At 39.3% G+C, this 22,026-nt stretch overlaps 1 protein-coding gene across 1 annotated transcript in view; it reads right to left on the reverse strand.

Moving 5' to 3' along the window:
* Positions 1–18,835, reverse strand: part of LOC104515955 (formin-binding protein 1-like) — a gene marked incomplete at its 3' end in the record, with an annotated part of 31,380 nt that extends 12,545 nt beyond the window's left edge. Inside the window, exons 1-2 of the mRNA XM_010160132.1 lie at positions 18,755–18,835; positions 4,884–4,999 (exon numbers count right to left, since the gene is read on the reverse strand). Of these exons, the coding sequence (XP_010158434.1) occupies positions 4,884–4,999; positions 18,755–18,835 (197 nt within the window). The remainder of the gene's footprint in view (positions 1–4,883; positions 5,000–18,754) is intronic.
* Between the last annotated feature and the right edge of the window lie 3,191 nt (positions 18,836–22,026).

Genomic DNA, 22,026 nt, shown 5'->3' on the forward strand with positions numbered 1-22,026 from the left:
TGCAATTGCTCTCAGGCTCCAGTCCTTAGGCTATGGCTCTCAGGCTCTCTGGCTCTGACTCTCACTGCTCAGCACCTGGTTTGTGCACTGTCAGTGAGTGGCGAGCAACTGTATCAGAATTGTATCATATTGTATCATATGTTTTATTTTCTATTATTTTAATTACTTAGTAGTAGTAGTACTTGTATATATTAATTTAGATTCATTTAGTAAATAGTTCTTATCTCAATTTTACGAGCTTCCTTGTCATTTTCCCTCTGATTCTCCCTCTCCACCGAAGGAGGGGAGGGAGAATCTGTGAGAGCGGCTTCATGGTACTTTGCTAGCCGGAGTTAAACCATGACACTGGTATGAAATAGACTTCATTAAAACTTCTGTATTGTATAAAGGAATAGTATTTTATAATTAAACTATTTTACACATCCACCCAAATGAGAAATTAAGTATAAAACAATGCAAACCTAGCAGAGCTGCTTTAACAGTTGTCTTTTAACTGGCTTCTGGATATGATTCTTCCATCTGTCTGTCCAGTAGTAATGAGACAATTGGCCGTTTACTTCTCAGACTAACAGCCCAAAAGCTTCCCCAAAAGCAGCAAAGAAGTGGGCTATATAAAGCAATCTACACCCCCAATGGTACAGAAAAATAGGAGAGGAGGAATAAGAGAAGATTCTATGAAACAGTCTTGCATATGTGTTTTGTATCTCATTCCCACTGTCCGCATCTCATTCCCACTGTCCGTGTATAACTTCAGTTGTTACAAACTATGAACTACTTTACCATTAAAGAAAGGGTGCTAACCTTGCTTTCATCTAACATAACCTTGTGCAATTTCTCAAATCAATTTATTTGGAACTCGTATCACCTCCTCCTAAGAGAAGTCAGTTTTACTAATAAATCTTACCTGCCTTAGGATCACCGGAACACACAGTTTTGAGACACTGTGATCAGGATTAAAGGTTCAATAGCAGCACAAGTTACAATAATCAAAGTCAATAAATATTAAACTACAAGCAAACACAGAATTTAAAGTTCAAAGAAAAAGCCCGTGTTCATGTGAACAATGAAGCATAAATGGCTTTTTCAAGAAATGAATACCAACACTTAGAAAAAACAGAGAAACTAGATTTAAATCTTTGAAAAAAGCACAGATTGACAAGCAGCTAGTATGAGTGTGGGTCTGAAGAGTGATGCCACATCCATGTTTGGATAATAATCAACAGCGTAAATTCTCAGCTCCAATCAGGCAGAGAGATTTCAGAAATGAAGATATGGCAATAATTTGCACCCCCAACTTCACATTTGAGCTTATCCCCATTTTAAATAATGTTTTGAAGATTCTGCACATAAAAATGCAGTAACTATGTCTCAATTTGACTAGACATATGCATATATTAATATTGTATTTAGAAAAAACTCCACTTATACACAATAGTATACAGAATGAACATGAAAAATGCATTTGCTCAGATTAACTAGACATCTCCAGAGATCACAACATACAATTTTAAAGGGAAACATTCAAATAGTTCAAGAACAATCATTGCTATTTTCTTTAAACTGACAATAGAGAACATGACCAAATTCTGAAATCTTATTCTGCATGGTAGTTTCAACTATAACTGCAAATCTAATTTCCATTACTGCATAACACTAACATCACTGGAAGTGGAACTCCTTCACAAGTGTCATAATGCTTCAGACAGAACAAAAAGGGAGTAAACCTCCAGAATTATTGTGTGAGATGATGCGGAAGTAAACAAAACAGACCTTCACCTCACCCCTTTTAAGTAACAATGCTGATCAAAAACAGCATCTGAGAATTCAATTATAAAATTCATCCAAGAGCCCAGTCATCTGGCACATATTAGATCTATTTTTTTCCAATTATGAAGTAAGAACAAATTACACAGTCATATAATGAAAATGAAATCTGTTAATCTACAACGTATATTGCAATATGTTTGCCCTGATTCACATCCCTGGAACTCACTAACAGCCTATAATAACCTTCAAAATCCTTGGGGTATCCCAATACATCAGTTGAGACTTAAGCTACACAAGACTAAAGGTTTTTTCCTTTAAGTTAGCTCAAAAAAAATTATAGTTGCTTATTTCAAAACAAAGTATATTGCAGACAATGACAAGACAAACTCTCTAAACTATTTTTCTTTATTTCACAGACACTTGAGGATTCCTCAATGGTTTCAATTTTTCTTATCCTTTGTCTCAGTATCAAGAACTCCCTATCAAAGAAGAATAGCAAGGAATGACTTGCAACCTAAAACCAGCGTGTGGACAGGATTCTCAGAAGTAATAATTTCTGGAATTACTCAGCAACCATAAACTGCAATAACTGCATACAGTAAGAATACAGCGAGTTCACTCAAAGTTCCTCATGTGCTGTACATGCACCACTTGTCATCTCCTAGAAGACTCGAAACCTGAGAAAGTCTCATCACTAAGTTGTGAGAGTATACAAAAAAAAATTATCAAAATGCAAGGGTATAAACAAAGTGAATATGAATTTCTGCCAGGACACAGACTCTAGTCTTTGAAAACTGTTATAAAAAACTCACTCAAGTTTTCATCCTTGGGTTTAAGTCTATGAGAGTAAAATCCATGAACAAACTCAACAGAATGCTCATGGCCCACTCTGAAATCAAGACAGAAAAAAAAAATACCACCATACACCATAAACATAATCTTCCTCATTAAACTTGCTTTTCTTGGTCTCCCATCCAAGTACTACGCAAGCCGCAGAACTACAAAGAGGTGACCACTCACCGTACTGTTTATACATCTACTGCACAAGCGCATAATAAATCCCAATTACAAAGTTCAATATGAAGAGGTTCTCAACACACTATTTTTCACACTGTATTTCACTGCAAAAGGAAAAAAACAATGATAAACTGGAAATTTCGATCAGAGAGATAAATCTCTCTCACAGGCCATATTGCTGCTGGCACTAAAATTCACCAGAACCATAGTCCCATTCCCAAGATCTTCTCTCAAAACTTCTCAGGAGCAAGCTGCAGGATGGCTAACTCTTCTGGAAGAGACAATTTTCCTGGCTCTTGATCTCAGCTGGGGCCTCATGACTGTTTTACAAGAGCAGTGATGGCTGAAATCAAGTTGCTGTCACAAGGCAGTTAGCTACTAACAATTAATTCTTCCCCAAGGAATACACAGGCAAGTTATCAAAGAGCAGCTTCATGAACTGGTCTACTGGCAGAAAATCAGTCACCCTCTTGTGTATGCGCTGTCCAGACCCTTGTTGGCAGCAGGCAGGAAGTGCATGCATGACTCTACAACACGTGTGCAGCAAGACCTGTGCTTCCCCAGACTGCCATACTTCCTGAGCACGGGACAGTCAGTCCAGTCACCTGACAGAAGGGGTACTCAACATTAACTTTTTCATTTTTGAAAGACCCTTTGAGAAAAATCAATAGTTTTGCCAAAAACAGTAAAATGGTGAACAGAGATGATTTCCTATCTTTAGTCAAATCCTGAAACAATAATGTGGTGTCTCATCTTGCTAGCTGTGGAATAAACCTTTAAATTTAATTAAGCAAAATGGCATTTGTTCATACTATTTAAGGAAAAGATCTGGATATATCAGTGCAAATAAAACACATTTCCATTTTTAAGCAGACAGCTGAAAACAAATCAAAACTGGGCTGTGAACTGGTGATGTGCATGCTTCAAACTTTCCTTTACCTCCTGAAGTTCTTCTACGCCAGCTTTGGAAAAGTGGTATATATTTCCTTCCTTTTAAGAAAAAAGACTCCTTCAGTAAAGTAATGGTGTATTATGTTACGTCAATATACACAACTGAATCCAAAGAAACTGATAAAGACATCAAAAAGGAAACGAGCAGCCTAGACAGAGAACATCCATACCCTCAGCTGTGAACCTCATTACTGCATTTATGAGGAACGATTCCTCAGTGCTGTATCCGGTGACAATCTAGTCTGCCATTGATGAGACGATGAGAGACACCACAGGAGAGAAGCTGCTACCGGTTTCAGTCTGACAAGGGGTAGGCAGCAGCTTCAGCTGAATCCCCAAAGGAATTCAAGACAGCAAAGGTTACAGTGAAGGCCAAGTTCACAGGAGTGCCTTATTTTAAAGCATGTTCTTCAAGCACTGTGTGCTCCTTTTGGTAAAATCAATCCTACTTTACTCTGAAGGATGTACTTCTCTGCCATTTCATTGCTGCTACTCTTCTTGTACATGCCTGACAGAAAACCCCTATTGGACCTAAAAGACATTTTGCTTGGGACCAACAGAAAGTAAATTGGAGAGGTAAGACAAAAAGTGGTTGGGTTATAGTTTCACCCAAAAGGATCAACTACAGAAAGGGTGCACAAGGACAGGAAGATCTGCTGCCTCCTCAAGTTCTGCACAATGATTTCAATCAGATTTCTTAACACAATGTAGAGTAGCTCTTGCCAATTCAACATGAGAAATTAATTAGCAGCAGAGGCTTGAAGCTCGTTGAACACACACACAAAAATGTAGATATGAATAATACACTTTGCAACAAACATATTGATAGCCAGTGGAAAAATATTACTAGGTTTGGTTTTGAATCTTAAATTTTAAGTCTCAAACCGTTTTAGTTCAGAAATTAGAAGGGTGGGTGGGAAGAGAAGGAGGGAAGAAGACAAAAACAAGCAAGCAAGTGCACGTCCAAAGACAATTTTCTGTTTTGGACTGGTAAAGAAAAACTTGTCTGTCATGAAAAGAACTAGTGATCTAAATCACATTGTAGATGAAAAACGGTCATTGATCACAACATTACAAACATGCCCATCATCATATTCAGTGATTTTAAGTAACTGTTCAGACTCTTTTAAAAAGAAAAAAAAGCTTACCTCAGTTGTTTTGCATAGTTTTGCTCAATTTCTATCCTTTCTTTTACAAATTTCGCGTATTTCTCCAAGAAGTCAATGCCCCACTGTGTATGCTTGTCCAAGTTATCAAACTGATCCTTTAAAAACAAAAGGAAAGAAAAATACTAAGAATTAGTTAAGAATCACAGAAGCACCATAAACAACATATAATTAATTTGGGTTGTGGTGTGAGGGTATGCTTGCTGATTGGATCGAACTTATTCAAGTTAGAAATCAGTCTCGTGTGTGTGTATACACACCAGCCATATACCAGAACGGTAAACTGTTTGTGCAGGCACAGATCTATCTCTTTCTGTAAAAACAGCTCTAAATACTTGCATTTTAAGTTGAATGCAGTCTTTGATCACTTTCACAATGCAAATGTGTCTTTTTTTCCCCTAAAAATCCTTTAATTCAAAAGCAGATATTTTTCACCAGGATAATGAAAACATAACCAAAGATCAGCATTGGGTAAATAAGAGACTGTTCAACAAGAAAGATGTTGTAATTTCACTGGATACAAAAAATTACTTCCACTCTTACAATTACCCACTAAAAGAAAAATAATATGTAAGACCTGCATGACTAAGTTGTGTGTAGTCTGCATATGAAAAACATTTATTAAAGCAAACCTATATACACATTTCACAATCAGCTCTCGTGGGAGATTCCAAAGAAAGCAAACCTGTCCTTTGCCATTTAGAATGTTATAGCAAAGCAGAGGCATGAAACAGTCAAAAGTAAACCACGCTTCTAAAAAGTGTTGGGGGAATTTTAATACAATAAATCATCATCAAAACCAATCTTTCCCTGTATTCTGTACCGATCAACAGGTGGAGGACACACTAATTAGGACAAGTTGAAAACTCTAAAAACATGTGGAAATACGAGGGTTAGGAATTAGGCAGGAATGAATTGAGGTACAAAATACAGCCTAGCAAGTATTTTCAGTCCAGCACATACTTGTATTTTATTCTAAAAATCTGCCACAGTGGAAAAATCAAGGTTTTTTCAGCTGACAACAGTAATTTTTTTTTAACAGAAACTTAGTAATCCAAAAGGACAAGTAACAGCAACATCAAAGTCTGTGTCCTGGATATGCTGAGTCCAAATACACTTCATGGCAAATTAAAAAAATAAAAAGTAGGAAAAGACCACACAACTATATAAAACCAACAATAAGAAAGTACCTAACAGGATTAAGGTTGCTCTCAAATCCTGCCTTGTGGCTCTTACCCTACACCATGGACAACCATGCCTTGAACACTTTGATACAACAGCATGCAAGTGCTACCAACCAAACCCACCCATCCACTGCATATGCGCTTGCTTCTGCATCACACTCCGCACCAAAACCACAACCATTTTCCCTGACTTGTTTCACCAGAGAACCGTATAAACAGCCGCGACAGGAGAGTAAAGACAAGATTTTAATACTGTCTAATACTGTTTGCAGAAAAGTTGCATCTGCATTGTTTGCATGTGGAAGAGGGAGATAATGACCATACTTCAGTGTCAAACCACTGCTGCATATATCCATAAAAATACAGCATCCATTCCATGACAACTTTCTTTTTTATATATTCCATTCATTTTTGTAATTACACTGACATTTACATGGCATCCCGAAGAAGTTTCCAAAAGGTGCTTTTGGCCTGGAGCCAACATCCAGCACCAACTGACCTCCATCAGTGCACAGCAGAACAAAGCCTCTGCTGTCCTACTTAGGCTCTTTAGTCCACAAAGCTCCCATTTGCTGCTAAGGTTTCATTAGCCACATTACTTATGTTCCTGAACATTTAACCAGAGAAGATGGCTTTCAAAATATCTTGTTCACACAAAAAAGGACTCTACTGGTCAAAATTCATACTCGTCTTTGCTACTCATATGAAATGGGAACGCAAAAAAGTGAGTACATTTGACATGCTATTCTCCCCTCACGCTTTAAGTATTTCATCTCTGACTAAGTGCCAAAAATTCTTCCTTTGCTCAATTCCTCTTCATCTCATTATAGAAACAGTATGCTCTGTGCAAAGACAGCTTTGTAGGTTTATCCCATAGCTCCTCAAGGGAAGAATTTGTTCCCTGCCTATATGAGGAAAACGAATGGAACATACACAGAACAACATGAATAGAGTAAATGCCATGTAAGAGAAATAATTAAAACCCATTACCTATCCTCACCACTCTGCAGACCTTTACATTACTCCAGCTCCTCCACCATTACTGACATCCATGAAACTACGCATGGATGCATTAACGATCTCCTAGATAAGGAATGGAAATTCTAGTTCAGTGGACCGTTAATCCACTACACTAGAATTTTATAAAAAGTAGCAGTTTATTCCCACTCTTTTGAAAAGTGAGACAGCTTCACAACATCAGTTTGTTCACTGCCATTATTTTGGTCAACAATTATATTATGCACTATCTTAAAATGAAGCATACAGTATGAAGGGTAAAATAGTAATATTTTCCAGAAGTACCAAAGCATTTTTTGAAAAATGGCTTATGAATGACCAAAATTGGATGACTTAAAATCTACAGACGATTTGTAGATTTGCATTCAAAATAAACCCACCCTAATAAACTCTCACATTAACAGTGACTCCTTGGATTAACGTGGGCATACTGACGATGTCTCTGAAGTTGTCTGTAAGTAGTATACGTACAGTAGAACAGAGCTCTCAATTAACAGATAAAGAAAATATATTAAGCAAACATATAAGCTTCATGTTTTTTTAAATTCTCTACAATCAACAAACCGGTAAATGAAAGTCTGCAGTCACAAAAATCACCTTACACAGCTCAATAATGACACTGAGAGAAACAGACAAAGGCCACATCAATGAATAAGCAGAAAAGAATGGCCTTTTTAGAAATTTACACAAATTACTCATGTTCCTTTCAGTTTCTCTCCAGAAGCATCCACATTTGAGCTCTGGGCCTCCATCAAGCAAAAAGTCTCCTTTCCATCCAGGAACAAACACAAGCAGAAAAATCTTCCACACTGCTACAAAGAAATCAAATCAGTGCACAGAAATACAAGCCAAGCCAAGAAATATCTTTAATGAGAAAAAAAAAAAAAAAGGCACAAAAATCAGGCAATACTGTACAAAGGACAAAATGGACCAAATAGTTGCAATACAATTTAAGCCTGGAATTTCAAAATAAATGTATTAGTGTGCTAATCTGGCTGGGTCCTTTGTAAAAATGTGAAAACTGCATTAACTAAAGATCAGAAAAAAGCACATCCTACAATATCTGGCTATCTACTACCTTGATAGTGAAGTATGTTCTCAACAATATTCCAAGACAAATATGTACTTTTGTTTGTCTAGTAACTCCCCACACCCTTTAGCAGCTGAGCAGGCAATTCCTCCAAAAAAACTTCATTAAAACTGGAGCTGACTATTATTAAACTGTTTCATGTCAGCTAATGGATGGTGGCCCTAAGTAGCAACTGCCCACTCAAAAGCTGGAATGTAGTTCCAAGTCTCTACATTATAAACAAACAAATCTGACACTTCACAATGGTCGTAGTAGGTCAGTACAAACTACTCCAAAAGAAACGTTACCTCGCTAAATTGTACTTCCACATTATTTACTGGAACCACATAGCAGTCCTACAAATACTTCAGATACGCAGTTCTAAACTCATCAGAGGTTTTTGCAGATACCAAGAAGCTTTACAGTAATAGCAGCTGATGCATCCATCAAGCAAGGAGCCAAGCTGAACCACATCTCCACCAAAGCCAGAACAGCCCTTCCTGAGTTAAACTCAAGATCTGCTCCCCCCTCTTACAAACACCATTCAATCAAGCCTCAAGAACCAACAAGAAGAAAAACATGACGGATCTCTTCAGAGAGATAAGGAGTAGAGAGAATGCTACAGCATAAATACCAAACCTTCAGTATCTTTACAGCTATCAATAGGTAGTCCAGACACTGGGTTAGGTGGGAGTTTCAAATAAAAGGCATTAAACTGGATTGGGATTTTTAAAGGGTTAAAGCTCCCAGCTTTCAACAACTTTGAAAAGCATTTCAACTTCCATTAAAAGCTACGATTGTGGTATCAAATTCAGTAAAGTAACTTCCATTTTACTAAATGATTCCTCTACTATAAACTCCAGTTTACTGCATCAACGCTGAAATGCTGATTAGTCTCCACTTCACTGAGCTCCATTTTGATGATCTCCAGACAACACAGTTGAAAGCCTTAAGACTCACAGAATCACATCAACTTACAAGTTTAAGCAACTTATCTCAACTGATTACTATAATTAATTAAATCTGCAACATCTTTAAAATGGGTTATTTATTAATACATTTTATTTGAAATCATGACACTTCGTATTAATTATGCTACCATCATTTTATTCTCTTTTGACTCAACCATAAATCATTATTTCCATCCTTTCACTGCAGCACAATTTTAGTCTGCACTTCCCCAAGTGATCTTCTTTGCAGTTTTGAAGCACTGGCACAAGATTAGGGGTTTTTTTCCCCAATTCTTTGTTCTTATCTCTTTAGGAAAAGCAACAAATTACTTAACCACACAACTGCATCCAACTGAGAAAATGTGCCTATCTAACCCAACATGGATCACAGCAGTTCTTGTTCACTCAATTAAAGCCCATGACAGTTTCTCAAATAAACCTGAAATACAGATTTAAATGGTAGGTTAAATTTTGCACCATGTCCTTCCTTCCTGCATCTGCAGTACTGCAGAAGACAAACACTCAAAATATTTAACACCTTGAATAACGTTACAAGCCATTATAAAGTGATATATTCACTTTACATACTAAGATTTTATCAAACTCTTCTCCTGACATATCTGAAGTGTTTCTATGAAACATTATGCAGCTTGCTTTTTTTCCCTGGGTTTTTTTTTTCCTCTAAATGAAAATCAAGGTCTTGAATTAAGTTCAAATTATTCAACAATTTACATTAATAAGATGACTGCAGGTAAATTAATTAAAAAAAAAAACTGTAGTGTTTGTGCAAAGAACTACTTGATGTGCTACACTAAAAATTATGGGAACCATTATCAAACATAACTATATTAATTAGAAGTTACTAGTTTAGCATAGTATACTTTTCCTTATTTGTCTTCAGGACCAATCAGACCATAAAATTGCATTTTAATTAGAGTATATTGCACTAACCTACTTCTGATAACACATTTCAGTTTCTCTGATCTTTGAAACTTCTTCAGTGCCTCATTGTTTTCTACTTTTGTCCCTATCTTTACGCATTCCTGAAACTGCCTCCTTTTCTATCCTAGGATAACAGCTCTTCTATTTTACTGCCTGAACTGATTAACCCTTCTCTCTCTTCCTGTCTGCTTGCTTTTGTAATTATCAATTTGGTCTTCTGGTCCTTCTTTTTCACTTGAAACTGCAATGTGCTGCTTCTTTACAGGCAGACAAGAAGTGCTTCCAGCTAAACAGCAGCTTTTTTTTTTTTTTTTAAACATCCTGTTACCTTTACATCTAAAAACTAACAAGAGCTGTTTCTGTATCAAGAACAAAACTGTGTCTTGCTTTTCTGCTTTCTACGAGTTCTGGATTGTAAATTCCAGACTAACCTGCAAATTGTATCTTACTCCTACCTGAAAACTGTGTATTAAAGAGAGTGGAAAAATTGTGGCTGTGAGCAAACTTAAAGGCTAAGCATTTTATAAACTAGAAGATTAGTATCAATGAGAGAGTTCAGAACAGCATCAAACTGCATAGCTACGCTGGAAATAGAACAGCGGCACACAGATTAAGATGGGAAAAAAAGAAGTTAGATGCATATACATAAACAGCACTTCACATTTAATTTCATACTAAAACAAAAGTTCACTAAAGACTGTACAGACAGGACAGCATGAAGGAAATCGACTAGTCTTTTAGAGACATGAAAAGGAAAAATAATTCCTAAAGGGAATTTCTGAAAACAGTTTGTGTGCTGACCCTGGTGTTAACAGTAGGCTGCAGCTTGAAAATATTGAGAAACTCTTCTAGAAATGCAGATTTGAAGTGCTTAATATGCAAAAGGAAAACAATGGGAATTAAAAAATTACTTTTAGCTGGATGGAAGACTACTTTGCTCTAAGGAATAAAGAATTAACAAATCCATAGCATGAACACAGTATGAAAAATCCATTTGCATCTGTTCAACTTCTGTATATATTCTTAAAAAGCAATACCACTGTCAACTTTTATTTTAAAAATTCCGTTTGTATGATAAGAGATATGTTTGCATGATAAAGTGAGTGAACAACTGAGAAGTGGTACTTCTAAGGTAACATACACAGCAAGGCAGGTTTCTGAAGTGAAGCGAAAAACGGAGAGCACAATTGAGGAAGAGAAATACGAAGTCTGTGCTTTTCTCTTTAAAGATCTCCTCAGCCCAGCAGTGAAGGAACTACCTTAGAAACTTTTGATGGAAAGAGAGGTCAGAATGGAGGGAATGTCTTGTTTGGCAGCTAGCACCTCCACAGATGTGACAAATACTTATTTTCCTGGAAAGTGCAGGAGTCAACCACGGACAGTACAGGAATAGAACATCTGTGACTGCTTTTGGAGCGAGCAGCCAGAATCACAACAGTGTCCCGTTCTGCACCTGGCGACCAGCTGAAAAACATCAGAGACTGGCACTGGAGTTGTGCACTCCAGTTCACCCATGCCACTGAACCTATCAGTTGGACCAACAATTAGATTTTAACAGCATTAGTTTTCTGTCAGCAAAGCAAACTGAATGACACAGTTCACAGCTGGGACACTGAACACCAATGTTAAGACAAGAGGAAAGAAACCTACTGCCACAGACTGCATCTCAACAACCACTACTATGTGTCCTTATGAATCACCTCCGGAATTCTTCAGTTAATGGATGGGCACATTCCTATGCACTAAAACAGCCGATTTACCTCACTATACCTGAATGCAAATTTAAGTAAAGAAAAACTAATTCTTCACAAGATCACCTATGGGTCTGCTTTCTGTCTCTCTCAGGGGACTTCTGCTCTGTCTCCCATGGCAGGCTCATCCACTGCCTCACTCCACAGTGAGGGTGGTTTCCTAAATGCCCGCCTCCTCCCCAGCAAGTTCTACCCACACAGTGTGTAGTTACTTAACCAGAACATGGTTAAAGCCATCCTTCCTCTCTGCTACCCATTAGAGCCTCTTCACATCGGCGGGTCACATGTGGGTACATATCAGCTTTAACATCTTTACCTACAAGTTAGTGAGGAGGTAAGACACTCTGTCCCAAGCAAACAGAATGGACTTCCTTACCACCACAATTTGAGAAAAATGGAAGCACACACATATAAAGCAGGTATCACTAACCACGCACCTCTGCTTGCAGAATACTAGCATATATAAAAGATATACCAGAAAATCCTACTTTGAAAACTGGATCAGAATCCACTCACTTCGCTTTCAAACAGCCCCTTAATCTCATTAAACTTTTACCTGGGAGGAAATTTGTTTAAAAAAACTTAATCAGATTTTTTTCATATGCGCTCTATAAAGTGATCTTTAAAATACTTGAGTCTTACTTGCATTTGAACCAAAGTTTAATCTGAAACAGTAATTCTCCACTTAGTTTTACTTTAAGCTTAATACCCACTTTAACACAGATCAGACCATTTTCCAACAGCTCTGTCCAAGACAACAGCAGATCACAAATCATATAAATATGTTTTCAAGCATTACTGGATTAAAATAGTTGCCACTTTAACACAGGGACAGCACTACACTTGTCATGTATATAGAAAAGACATAATGATGTCCATTCCCCTGAACACCAAGGGTTTAGGGTTTTTTTTCCCATTTCCCTAAACACCAACAACAAATCTTACTTTCACCACAGCCAAGCCAGAAAGCAGGCACTTCCTGAGTCTGCTGGGAGTGGCTGAATGCTGTTAATAAACAGACAGAATCACAAGTAGATTTTAGTCCTAGTTATGTCATTTGTAAAAGAAGCCAGGAAGGCTTTAACCATAAATTGTGATAGAATGTATCACAGCAGAAAAAATATTCGTTTTTACAATGCTTAGAGATGCTGTTATTCATTATGAGAAAGACCTGGAGAAAATCACATCTTTAGAGCATCACAGAGGAATAACACAGAGTATAAAGCAGTGGGGCTATACACCAATGAAGCAGCAGAATACTGAATTCACTGTATGACCGATAGCCATACGAGGCCTCATGTGAAGCAGAAGTTCTGTAGAAGAACACCAGCACATTTCCAGCACAACTAATGTTAGCGTTCAGAAAATCTGCAAAACCAATCTGGACTAGAAAACAATGCTGCAAGATTTTTGTTCTTGAAAAAGAATAAAGAATTGCATAAAGAATCATTTCGTTCTTCCATTAGAAAGGATTATTACATGTTTGACACTCATTGTACAAGGTGAATATTTTAGTGTATAACTAAACAATCCATTGGTGAATCTACTGAAAGCTTTAAAAACTTTTTCATGCCTCTCTACGAATTATAGATACTTCCACAATACTATTAAAATGTAATCGCAGGAGACCAAATGAGCAAGCAACCTAAACTCTCTAGTTCTTGCATATGTGACAATCTATTTTGCATTGTAAAGGATCTGTTTTCTAAAAACTTGTAGAAACAGGAAGGAGATCTTACCTACTGCCAACTTCCCCAGAGAAGGGTTAAGTTCTGCAAATGGAACATCATTACAGAACACCTAGATGCCCTATATCACAAGTTCAGAAGAAAACAAGTTCCACAAGCTTTGCTGCTCATTCTGTTGCAATGAGCCTGTACCCACTGCTTTGCAGGACACAGTCACTGCTTACCGAGTTACATCTCCATCCCTTACATGTACATGCACAGCTCTCTACTACGGTGTGTCCAACTGCACTACTATGAAAACCCAGCTGACACCGCACTATTACTGAACTGAAATGTAAGAAAGATAACTATTGGTTTGCATAGAGCCTAGTCAGTCTATCCCATAGACCAGACTATAGTTCAGAACAACTACACAGCCACAGCTCTGAACTCACCAAGAAGCCAAATGACCATGATAGCAAGTGATACAAATTTAAAACAAGGAAGTACTTTCTGTCAGCTGGAGGTGGCAAAAAAGAAGGGAGAGTATCAACTTCCTTGTCATCCAAATATCACTTCCCTGTATTTATCTGCTCAGCTACTAAGGAGACTGTTCCGAGTATACCATTTTTAACTGACTTTAAAATCATAAAGTGTTTAACAAGTAGGATGCGTAAATCCCATGCAGAGGAGTGAATTGGGTGTGTTTCACATTTAAAGATGCACATTTAAGCCTTATCTCAGTGGAATAAGCAGAAAGAAAAAAAATCTCTTTGGTATGGGTTGAATCACACTGTTTATCATTCTGACAATTAGGACATAGTATAAAAATATCTATACAGAATCCAAGCAATGAGTTATCAGCAGCAGAACTTCACTGTTCCAACACACAAAGAACAAAGAATACCCCTTATAACTTTCTTCATATGTATTTAATAAAGGTGCACATTAGTTAGAACATTAAACTCAAGTCAACAGTTCCTTAAAATATATGTCATGGCACTATTTCTAAACAGTAACTGGAGTAAACGATGAGCTCATAAAATAAAACTTAGAGCACCAGAATAAAACAAACATATTCTGGTGTTAACTTTCAGATCACTTCTCACACTAGGTATAATTAAAATACCCAGTAAACCTACAAGAACTTGGTACTGAAATAATACATATTGGTTACATATTCTGGTAAACATGAATCTTTTACCTTTAAACACAGACATAAAGATCCAGCCAGAATCTCCGTATTTAGCATAGCTCTGATATGCCATTTCAACTACTGTCTCTTGTTCCTAATGTAGGAACATAAAATGAATGCAATTGGAATATAAGAAGGTATTTCCCAGTGCTACTACCAGCCCCCATTAGATAGATTTAACATTAATCTTATATTTGTTGCTACTGGTATTCAAAAGATACAACTGCACTGTACAGTTTGTCAACAAATATTTGCTCCTCTAAATCTCTCAGAGTAAAATACCCATATACAGGTATTCTGATCAGCTCTTACAATAATTTATTGAACTGAATCATTAGCCTATAGCTTAGGAAAGGCTGAAAATATTAACAGAATTAATCACCACTAAATGGGAGCCAACACTGTCCAATACTTCAGAAGATCAGAGATCACTGGGGACTGCTTAGGTAAATAGTTATGAAACTGGAAAGCTTGTCTGTTAACTGAATCACCATATGGTGTTTTTGCCAACTCAACAGACGAGGGGATTTTTCTGTAAAAAGTTCTCCTCCAAGGTGAACTTATGTTTTCAGTGTCACCTGTGAATATTGTAGTGTTCAAGAGGATGTACAAACCACATCTTTTCCCCTTCAAGAACATCTTGCAAACAGCAGTAAATACTTTTCAAACTTCATTATAAAACCAGAACCATACACTTAACAGGAAATTATTATGGCAGTAAATTAGAGCCTTCCTATCTTCCTTGGAACATTATTTCAGATAAAGATAACACCCTGCAGGGGTGGGGAGCCACAAAAATACCACCCCACCCCCCAAAACAAACACACAAACGTCATCCTCTACTCACAATGGAATCTACAGCACTTGCTGTTTTTAAAGCAAAATTTGTAGTAACATTAACATAACCGAATAAAGAATTTAAACTAAAACCAGATGTTACTATTGGCTTCTTCAAAACAATGGAATTTTTCAAAGTTTTGTGATTCAGATTACATTAAAATGTAACACAATTCTGCTGTGTATCAGTATCTCTAGACTTTCTAAAATATGAGCTTAGAAATATGCAGTCAAGTCCTCTTACATTTCACCACAGGCTTCAGAATCATAACTAGTATTTAAGAACAACATAAAATTATTCATAAAACTTTTTTTCTAGTAGAAATGTGCTTTCTTTGCAGGATCAAATAATACAAAAACATACTGTTTCCCTTCCAGATTAACACGGTATTTTTCCTTCACAAACACGTTAAATTAAAAGGGAAACAGAGTGATGTAATTTAACAATAAGCATCTGCCCTTCCACTAGAAAATTTACATTTTTAAATGGTTAAAAACACCTATTACAGCGTATCTGGACAATAAAGTTGCATATACAAAACAGGACTACAAGCTGCAGTGTACTGAAACACACCCCCCATCCCCATTTTTCAAGGGTCATAGCTACATTTCTCATTCTTTCGAGAACATATACAAACTCCAAACTCAAAACAGCTCAATTTCATACTGTTTCCATAATCCAGCAATTACATCAGTATTAAAAAGACAATGGGGTCCATAAATATATTCCACAGCACTGCAGGAGTTCAACACTGAAAGCAAGCTATCTACAGCATCATCAGTGCAAATATTTCTGGAGCAAGACAAGTAGTACTCAACTCAGGACAGAAGTAAACACGAAAGGACAGGGTCACGTGTGGCATTACTGACACCAGACTGCATCTATTTCTTTTTGAAGAGCCACGTTCTTTTTGAGAAATTAACAAATCAAACAGCCAATGTAGAAATCAAAAGGTATTTCAACAAGAGCCTACCTTCTGCAGTTATTTCCTTCCTGACTAAACTAACAAAAATAGAAGAGTATTCACACTGAAATACAGTGGAAATCAGAAAGCTATAGATAAACAAGCATCAAATCTAGGTACTTTATCAGTGACTAAAACAAGCGTCTTGGCCACTTCTTTCCTCTCATAATTTCAGTAAGTTTTTAATCACCTTCTAATCTAATTTTCAGTATCTCCTGTCCATCTACTACTTCCCTTTAAATTCCTTCTTTAGGCCTCTTTTGCACAATTGACCCTACTAACATAACTCCACTGCTTACTCAATAGGTAGATACTGAAAACCTTCTCTCTGCCCTCATCAAGAAATAAATTGGGAAGCGAATTTAACAGCAAAATTTTAAGTACTATGTTAATTCTTTACTCCACGCAAAGCACTTTGTTCCATTGATGACAGCCACAGAAAAACCCCTACTGTAGTAATTAGCAGGTTTCTTTCCTAATGACTTCTCAGTGTTACCAAATCACAAATAATAAAAAGCAAAACTTCAAGAAGCGCAACATCAGTAACCCGCTACGATCATAATACTTCCCATTCAAAATCCAGTTCTAACCAAAGAACACTATAAAACTAACACTCCTTAATACACATCAACATTTAAATAGAAGAAAATGGTACAGACTTTTTCTTGCCTAAAAATGCAGAACCTCTCCTATGTTTTATGTCTCTGCCACTTCACATTTGTCATGTCCTGTATGAAAAATCCAACCATTTGTAATTTCATTCTTCCACTTTAAGTGCTACTCAGGTCTTTACTAAGTTCTCATTTCACTACGTCCTCAGGGAATTAAAATGGCAAAATATTAAACAGTAAGTGATAAATCTCAGTAATAATCAATGTTCTAGGAACTGTCATAAAATGCCAAATGAATTCTGAGAAACAGACTCAAATATTGAACAAAACATGAAATAATGACAAAACCACAAAACTTTTCCACTGAATGAAAGTGTTATGTCTTATTACACTGACTAAAACTGAAAACATGTAATTGCATACAGGAGTGCCAACTTTCTTTTTAACATAAGCTTAATTAAAAACCCACTGAAGATACAATGTTTTGTATCTGGGGAGCCTTAACACTTCAAAACCTAGAAAAACATTTTCAAATCAGTGATTAAAACATACCATTTGTAAATAAAAAATGCATTAGGATTTTGTGGTAGAAAAAATGCAAGAGAAGTGCCTTTTCCCTAAGTATCTCTTTTTACTTCATAAATCATTACCTGTCATCATGTAAAACAACGTTTATCTTTCAGGATGACAACAAAAAAACCCAAACGTCATGGTTTAACCTCCAGTCAGTAACCAAGCACCACAGCCGCTCACTCACCACCACACACACCACCCAGCAGGATGGGGGAAGAGAATCACAAAGGCAAAAAGTAAGACAGCTCGTGGACTGAGACACAAACCATTTCATGACAGAAATAATAAAGACAGCAATGATAATAATAATAACAAAATGTAATGAAAAGGTGAGCAACTAAGAGAGAGAAGCAAAACCCAGGAAAAAAAAATTATGCAACTGCTCACCACGCACTGACTGATGCCCAGTCAGTCCCCGAGCAGTGATCGCTGCTCCCCAAACAACTCCCTCTAGTTTTTATACTGAGCATGATGTCATACAGTACGGAATATCCATTTGGCCAGCCAGGGTCTGCTGTCCTGGCTCTGCTCCCTCCAACTTCTTGTGCATCTCCTCGCTGGCAGAGCATGGGAAGCTGTAAAGTCCATGACTTAGTGTAAGCACTGCTCAGCAACACCAAAACATCAGTGTGTTATCGCACTATTCTCATCCCAAATCCAAAACACAGCACTATACCAGCTACTAGGAAGAAAATTAACTCTAATCCCAGCTGAAACCAGGACAGTATCCACCCCTTATACTACATCATCTACATTGTGCCCAGGTCCCACGCTTTCCAATATATTCCAGTTAATCATCACCAGTGTTCCTGTTTTTTGATATATATGTATGTATACACACACACAGACATCATTCCTTTAATCTATGAACCATCCCTCTAAAATGCCCACTGAGTTCATTTTAGAGATAGATTGGTGGAGCCACACCCTGCCATCCCTGAGGCAAAGGCAGCAGATGGAGGCTCGACAAAAAGCACAGGAACCCCTACCCTCTCACTACCAGGCAGGAGAAGGAAGAGACTTAAGATGAGGGGGAATGGAAATAGGTCCCTGCTCGGGGTGGCAGGCGAATCCCCTCCTGGCCTCCCTCACCTTCCCGGTTGCCCTTACACAACAAGTATGGAGCTCTGGAACCCGAGGGCCAGGCAAGTGAGAATACGGAAGAAGGTTCATCCAGGGAGTCACCCAGGGAGAGTCGGTCAGCCCCACGCATTAAGACTTCCTCTGTTAAGAAGAGGAGGGTGATTGCTGTAGGTGATTCCATTCTGAAGGGAACCGAGGGCCCAGTGTGCTGGCCAGACCCATCCCACAGGGAAGTCTGCTGCCTCCCTGGGGCCCGCGTTAGAGGCATCACCAGGAAACTCCCTGGTCTGTTGTGGCCCTCAGATTATTACCTGCTACTGGTAATACCGGTTGGTAGTGACGAGGTTGCGGAGAGAAGTCTAAAAGTGATCAAAAGGGATTTCAGGACAGTGGGGCGGTTGGCTGTAGGATCAGGAATGCAGGCGGTGTTTTCTTCAATCCCATCAGTGGCAGAGAAAAATACGGAAAGGGACAGAAAAACACACCTGGTTAACATGTGTCTCAGAGGCTGGCGCAAACGGTGAAATTTTAGTTTCTTTGATCATGGGGAGGCTTACACAGCACCAGGCCCACTGTTGACAGATGGAGTCCAGGTTTCTCAAAGGGGGAAAAGGATTCTCTCTCATGAGTTGGCCAGGCTCGCTGAGAGGGCTTTAAGGTTTGAAGGTGGAAAGGAATAAAAGCAGGCTCACTAGAGATCAGCCTAGAAACAGAAGGCCAAATTTGGAAGCACAGTCAATAGCACACCTCAAGTGCATGTACACCAACGCACGCAGTATGGGCAACAAACAGGAGGAGCTGGAAGCCATGGTGCAGCAGGATAGCTGTGACGTAACTGCCATCACAGAAACATGGCGGGATGACTCTCATGACTGGAGTGCTGTAGTTGGTGGCTATAAGTTCTTCAGAAGGGAAAAGCATGGAAGGAATGGAGGTGGAATGGCCTTGTGTGTTAGGGAATGTTTCAATTGTGTAGAGCTCAACGACGGGGATGATAAGGTTGAGTGCTTGAGAGTAAGGATGAGTGGGAAGGCCAACAAGGCAGACATCCTGCTTACAGACCACCCAACCAGGATGAGGAGACACATAAACCATTCCACAAGCGGCCGGCACAAGTCTCACAATTGCTAACCCCTGTTCTCATGCGGGACTTCAACTTACCACACATCTGCTGGAAATACAACACAGCAGAGAGGAAAGAGTCTAGGAGGTTCCTGGAGTGTGTAGGGGATAACTTCCTGACACAGCTGGTGAGTGAACCTACTAGGGGAAGTGCTTCACTTGACCTGCTGTTAACAGAGAAGGACAGGTGGGAGATGTGGCAGCAGGAGGCCGTCTTGGGCTCAGTGACCATGAAATAATGGAGTTCTCAATTTTAGGTGAGGTAAGGAGGGCCGTCAGCACGACCACTACCATGGACTTCCGAAGGGCAGATTTTGGTCTGAACAGGACACTGGTTGAGAGAGTCCCTTGGGAAACTGTCCTGAAGGGCAAAGGGGTCCAGGAAGCCTGGCTGTCCTCCAAAAAGGAAGTCTTAAAGGGGCAGGAGCAGGCTGTCCCCATGTGCCCTAAGACAAACTGTCGGGGAAGATGACCGGCCTGGCTGAACAGGGACCTTTTGCTGGGACTCAGGAAGAAAAGGAGAGTTTACCACTCCTGGAAGAAGGGGCAGGCAATTCAAGAAAGGGATCCTGTGAGGTCATGCCGGGAGAAAATTAGAAAGGCAAAAGCCCAGCTAGAACTTAATCTGGCCACTGTTGTAAAAAACAACAAAGAATGTTTCTACAAATACATTAGCATCAAAAAGAGAGTCAAAGAGAATCTCTATCCCTTACTGGATGTGGGGGGAAACTTAGTGACAAAGGATGAGGAGAAGGCTGAGGTACTGAATGCAGCCTTTGCCTCTGTCTTTAATAGCCAGACCAGGTATCAGACCTCAGAGCTGGAAGACAGGGATGGAGAGCAGAATATACCACTCATAACCCAGGAGGAAGCCATTAACGACCTATTATGCCACCTGGGCACTCACAAGGCTATGGGGCTGGACAGCATTCATTTGAGGGTACTGAGGGAGTTGGCAAATTACCAGCAGTCCTGGTTAACAGAGGAGGTCCTGGAAGACTGGAGACTTGCCAACGTGATGCTCATCTACAAGAAGGGCCGGAAGGAGGATGCTGGAAACTACAGGCCTATCAGCCTGACCTTGGTACTGGGTAAGATTATGGAGCGTTTCATCCTGAATGAGCTCACGTGGCAGGTGCAAGACAACCAGGGGATCAGGCCCAGCCAGCATGGGTTCATGAAGGTCAGGTCTTGCTTCACCAACCTGATCTCCTTCTGTGACCGGGTGACCTCCCTAGCGGATGAGGGAAAGGCTGTGGATGTTGTCTACCTGGACTTTAGTAAAGCCTTTGACACAGTCTCACACAGCATTATCCTGAAGAAGCTGGCGGCTCATGGCTTAGACAGATGTACTCTTCACTGGGTTAAAAGCTGGCTGGAGGGCAGAGCACAGAGAGTTGTTGTAAAAGGAGTAAAGTCTGGTTGGTGGCCGGTCACAAGTGGTGTCCCCCAGGGCTCAGTTTTGGGCTGTTTAACATATTTATCAATGATCTGGATGAAGGGATTGAGTGCACCCTCAGTAAGTTCGCAGATGAAACTATATTGGGTGGAAGTGTTGATCTGCTGGAGGGTAGGAGAGCCCTGCAGAGGCACCTGGACAGGCTGGATCGATGTGCTGAGATCAGTTGTATGAGGTTCGACAGGGCCAAGTGCCAGGTCCTGCATTTAGGTCACAACAACCCCAGGCAGTGCTGCAGGCTTGGGGAAGAGTGGCTGGAAAGCTGTCAGGCAGAAAAGGACCTGGGGGTGTTGGTTGACAGCCAGCTGAATATGAGCCAGCAGTGTGCCCAGGTGGCCAAGGCCAACAGCATCCTGGCCTGTATGATGTATCCTCATGATGGCGGCTCTGCTTTTTCATCATTCCTCACTAAAGTTGACTTCCATTTCCAAGATTTCTTCTTGTGTACAGGAGGGAGTGATCCTGGCATGGGTTGGTGCCCCAGCTCAGCTGCAGTGCATGTCATGGGGTCTGGAGCAGCCACAGTGCCTGTCGGTTTGTTTCCTCCCTCTTCTCCCTGAGGGTGCTGCATAACACCAAGCACTGTTTGGTAGGTACTAGCCAGGGCCCAGCACAGTGCGGTTAACTTGTGCCTCTCTGGAATAATCACAACCTTTTTTTCCCAAGCATTCTATCACTTCATCAGCATCCTGTAGTTGTT

This window comes from Eurypyga helias, unplaced genomic scaffold (genome assembly GCF_000690775.1).
Source record: "Eurypyga helias isolate BGI_N326 unplaced genomic scaffold, ASM69077v1 scaffold5411, whole genome shotgun sequence".
NCBI classification, from domain to species: Eukaryota; Metazoa; Chordata; class Aves; order Eurypygiformes; family Eurypygidae; genus Eurypyga; species Eurypyga helias.